This window comes from Monoraphidium neglectum, assembly GCF_000611645.1.
Source record: "Monoraphidium neglectum strain SAG 48.87 unplaced genomic scaffold scaffold00582, whole genome shotgun sequence".
In the NCBI taxonomy this organism is placed as follows: Eukaryota; Viridiplantae; Chlorophyta; class Chlorophyceae; order Sphaeropleales; family Selenastraceae; genus Monoraphidium; species Monoraphidium neglectum.
In genome coordinates, this window is record NW_014013046.1 from 10,677 (window position 1) to 15,393 (window position 4,717).

Sequence of the window (4,717 nt, forward strand, 5' to 3'; positions counted from 1 at the left end):
CACACACACACACACACACACACACACACACACACACACACATGCACGCCTGGAGCGCGCGCAGCCACGCATGCCTGCTCCCACCCTGTTGCACGGCTGCCCGCGCCTCCCCCCTCCCCTGCCTGTATCCAACCCGCCCGCTCCCTGACCTGCCGCTCTGCCAGGTGGCGGCAGTGAAGCCTCCCATGGCGGTGACCAACGCGGTATCGTGGCGCAGCGAGGGCATCCGGCACAAGAAGAATGAGGTGAGCGGGGTCAGACTGTAGGGTTCAAAAGCCTGGATTTAGGGTTCAGGGTTGACATCGAAGAACGGAGGTGCATGGTGGCGAGGGCCGGGGACTGGGGACACGTGGCACTGGCACGAGGAGAGTGATATGGGGGGCGGGGGCGACGGGCGGGATGGAGGAGGGAGTGGCGGTGCATTGCGAGGGGGATCGGGTTGTGCGGCACCCGGCGAAAACATTGTGTTGCGGGATTGGAAGAAAAGTTGGCTGGTCGGTTGTCTGGGCAGGGCGGGGGTTGGCGTACCGAAGTCGGGGAAGTTTTGGACCCGGGCATTGGATCCAGCGTTTGCATCATGCTTGGCGTGAGTGGGATCCGGCATGGTGCAAATGCGATGAGAGCCAGCCGGCAATGATTTGGTGGGCGTGAAGGATTTGGGTGGGTCTTGGAGGCGCGCTTCTGTGACACGAGTGGGCAGACTGGCGACATTCTCCGCTGTTGTGCACGGCTCTTACGCAATCAGGGACGTCTCTCACTTCCAGAACCTCAAGCATACCCATGATTCCCTTGCTCGCTGCGCACACACACACACACACACACACACACACACACACTCACACACACACACACCAAAACGCACCCACCACCTGGGCTACCCAACCGCAAGGTCTTCCTCGATGTCGTGGAAAGTGTCAACCTCCTCGTGGGCAGCAGCGGGCAGGTGCGCAGCAGAATGCAGGTCGGGCCACGCAGCAGCGGCAGGGGCCGGGAAGTGATGCTTACGGTGTGCGCGAGGCCACGGCGTGCGGGACCCTGCCGGCCGTCGCTGTGTGGCCCTGGTCGCGCGTCCGAGCCAAAGAAGGCGGAGCGCATCCGTGCGCGATGTCAGGGGTCCTTAATCATGACCTGGCCTTGGCTTGGTGTGATGTCTAAGGACTGGCCGGGTCGCAGCGGGGATTCATCATGGCGCAAAGTGATGTCCCCACCGCCCCGCCCTCCTCCCCTCTGGCAAACGCCCTGTTGCAGCCCTCTTGCCCTGTCTATACCCTGTCAACACCCCTCACCCTGCCTGGACCTCGAACCTTGTCTGAACCCCGTGCACACACGCCACCGCACACACACGCCCCGGGCCAACCCAGGTGGTGAGCAGCGAGGTGGTGGGAACCCTCAAGATGCGAACCTTCCTCAGCGGCATGCCCGAGTGCAAGCTCGGGCTCAACGACAAGGTGCGCCCTGTGGACGGCTGGGTTTGAGGGTGTGGGCGCGGCTGTGTTTGTCTGTGCATGTGCAAGACCGCGCCTGCATGTGCGTGCATATGTAAGTTGTATGATCACTGTGCTTGCGTGGGTGTTTGTGTATGTGCAGGGGAGTATACGCACGTGTGTCAAGGGGTGTGTGTGCATTTGTGTTTTTTGTGTACATACATATACATGCAGGTGCAAGCGGTCGCATCATAGCCACTGCCAACTCGTTGAGTCGCTGACGAGGCGTCGTCCCCACCCCCCTCCCGGTCACCCCCCTGCGGCGCCCCATGCAACCGCCGCGCCCCCAGGTGCTGTTTGAGGCCCAGGGGCGCACCAACAGGCAGAAGGCTGTTGAGATGGAGGACATCCGCTTCCACCAGTGCGTCAGGCTGGTGAGTCAATCACCCACCCCACCCCACCCCACCCTACCGCACACTGCACCACCCGGTTTTTTGGTCCTGTTCGAAAGCAGCCACTCCTGCGCGAGCACGCCCGAATATCATCACTCGCCCGCTGCCTCGGCGGCGGCTTCCCCCCTTTTTTCCTGAACCCTGAACCCTCACCCACTCCTGCACCCCAAGGCGCGGTTTGAGAATGACCGCACCATCAGCTTCATCCCACCTGACGGCAACTTCGACCTGATGACCTACCGGCTGAGCCAGAACATCAAGTGAGGGGGGAGAGAGCGGTGCTTGGGTCGGGGTGGTTGTGGGGTGATGGGCAGGGGGGGTTATGCGTGCAAGTCGGGTGATGGGGAAAACCACAAAGTGCAGGTGCCAGCAAGATCAGGGATGCATGTGTCTGTATGGCGGCAGCTGTGACAGAAAGCGACGCTTAGGGTCCCAGTTTCAGCGTGTCGTGTGCGCGAGTCTGAAGCAGCGACGGATGCACGGGCTCCAAACGCACCAGAGCACACATATGCGCGCGCTCTCACCTCACATCTTCCCACCCGCAGGCCTCTTGTCTGGGTGGAGTGCCTGGTGGAACACCCCTCACGCAGCCGCACGGACTACGTGGTGAAGGCGCGCTCACAGTTCAAGGAGCGGTGAGGCACACGCACACATCAGGGTTGCCGCCCCCGCGATCCCGCGTTGATCAACCCCTTCCCGCCCCCCCTCCCATACATACGCACACACACACACACGCATGTCCACCCCCCCACACACGCACACACAAGCGCAAGCACACACACACACACACACACACACAAGCGCGCGCACACACGCACACATCACCGCGAGCTGCCCGGTGCAGCACCCTCAACTGTGGCTGTCCCAACCGCCTGGTCCACAACAGCCGGCGCAAAGGGGGGCGTCAGGACTAGAGTTTTAGTGATAGCCTTGCTGCTGCATCGCCTCACCTCCACCACACAAGACCGTCGCGAGGCCCCGCTGAAACATCCTTGGACCGGTGCCCTCAGTGGCGATATCACCGCTGCTTTTCATTCTTCACCCTCTCATCATCCGGTCCCCTCAACGTCACACCCCCAACCCCCTACCCCTCCCCCAACCGAATCACATCGAATGCACCATGCACCCTTTCCCCAGGAGTGCGGCCACCAACGTGGAGATCATCCTGCCTCTGCCCCAGGACGCCATCGTGCCGCAGAGCCGCTGCAGCCAGGTGGGCGCGTGCTGCGGAGAAGGGTCTGGGTGCAGAGCCGCTCCAGCCGAGAGTCCTTGTATGTCGCGCGTGCTTGGGGGCGGGGCTGCAGGGGCAATGGTGTTGTGCTCGGGGTCGCACATTCGCGGAAGCCATGCGCTGGCGCACGGTCATTCAGGTGGGGCTGTGGGCAGGGCAATGCACCAGCAATCATCTGCATCCGCATCACCCCCCTCCCTGCTTCCCCCTTGAACCCTGACAGCCCCCCCTCCCCCAACGCGCAGGTGCGCGCACACACACACACACACACACACACACACACACACACACACACGTGCACGCACACACGTGCACGCACACACGTGCATGCACACACACATACACACACACAAACACACAACATGTACGTACACGTGTTTACGCACGCACGCATGTACATACGCGTGTCATTTCGTCAGGGCACCGCGGTCTATGCGCCAGAGAGGAGCGCCATGATCTGGACGATCAAGAGCTTCCCGGGCGGCAAGGTGCGCAAACTTCACACCGTAAAGAGCGTGCCGTTCAGCTAGCATCGGGCTTGCCTGCTGGGCGGCACCCAGCCGTGCGGGTGCGCGGGCAGGGCACTGCGGCGTCCCAACCACCCCTCTCAGCATCGACCCTTGCTCCTTTGATGTCTCCAACCATCATCGTATCAACTGAAAACAATCACGAACGACGGCTTTGCTTGTAACGTTTCATAACAATTTGTTTCCCTCAACCGCTGTGCTGACTCACCCAGGAGTACCTGCTGCGTGTCAACTTCAACCTGCCAAGCGTGGAGGCCGAGGAGGAGGTGCGCGCGGGGGACCCCCTCCATGCCCGCCTGCATTGGCCCCTCCTGTGCAATGCTCGCATCCGGATCAACGCGCGGCGCGCCCCGCGGCCCAACGGGCTCGCGCGCATCGCCCCTCCCCCCTTTCCTGCTCGTTCCTGGTGCCGCGACGCATGTCTTGGGCCCGCTGGCCGCTTGTTGCCGATTACCAAAGGCTCGTCATAAAAGCCTGCCAGAGTGCCGCTGCGGCGTGCGGCCGCCGCGTCCCTCGCGCTCTGCTGCACCCTCGTCCCTCTTCCCCAACCCTGCGCCACCTGCGCATTGACGATGCACCATCAACACATGGTCGTGAACAATCATGTCATTGCGATTAAATAATCACAGGTCCACGGGAAGATGCCGCCCATCAAGGTCAAGTTTGAAATTCCCTACTTCACAGTCAGCGGCCTGCAGGTGGGTGGGCAGGTGGAGGGGGGCAGGTGTGGGCCCGGGGGGCACGGGCAACGGGGCGGCTTGCAGGCGCTCGGAAGCCGGACGGAAGCTGGAGGCTTTTTGGAGGAAGGGGTGGTATCCCAAGGGGCGTGGGTTGCAGCCCTGGGCACGGTTTGGAGTAGGTGGAGCATGGACTGCAGCTTTATGGCACGCGGGCGTCCGCAGACCGCGGGCGTGGCTTCCTGCGCCTGCCCCCTGACGCCGCGCCGTCGCGCTGTTGCTATGCGGCCTGCGCGGACGGCTGGCACGGCCGGCCGCAGCGACTGGACGGGTGCACGGAGCTTTGGAAACAAACGTACTGACAGCGACAATTGCTGTAGCCCCTGCACCCCCTCCTCCCCCCCCC

The 4,717-nt window shown here is 62.7% G+C and overlaps 1 protein-coding gene across 1 annotated transcript in view; it reads left to right on the top strand.

Annotated features, from left to right (window-relative positions):
- The window catches only part of MNEG_4260 (AP-1 complex subunit mu-1), a gene marked incomplete at both ends in the record, with an annotated part of 7,374 nt that overhangs the window by 1,759 nt on the left and 898 nt on the right, over positions 1-4,717 (top strand). Inside the window, 10 exons of the mRNA XM_014047262.1 lie at positions 165-245; positions 890-943; positions 1,362-1,448; positions 1,775-1,858; positions 2,048-2,136; positions 2,422-2,511; positions 3,014-3,089; positions 3,527-3,595; positions 3,847-3,900; positions 4,264-4,332. Coding sequence (XP_013902716.1) covers positions 165-245; positions 890-943; positions 1,362-1,448; positions 1,775-1,858; positions 2,048-2,136; positions 2,422-2,511; positions 3,014-3,089; positions 3,527-3,595; positions 3,847-3,900; positions 4,264-4,332 — 753 coding nt within the window. The remainder of the gene's footprint in view (positions 1-164; positions 246-889; positions 944-1,361; positions 1,449-1,774; positions 1,859-2,047; positions 2,137-2,421; positions 2,512-3,013; positions 3,090-3,526; positions 3,596-3,846; positions 3,901-4,263; positions 4,333-4,717) is intronic.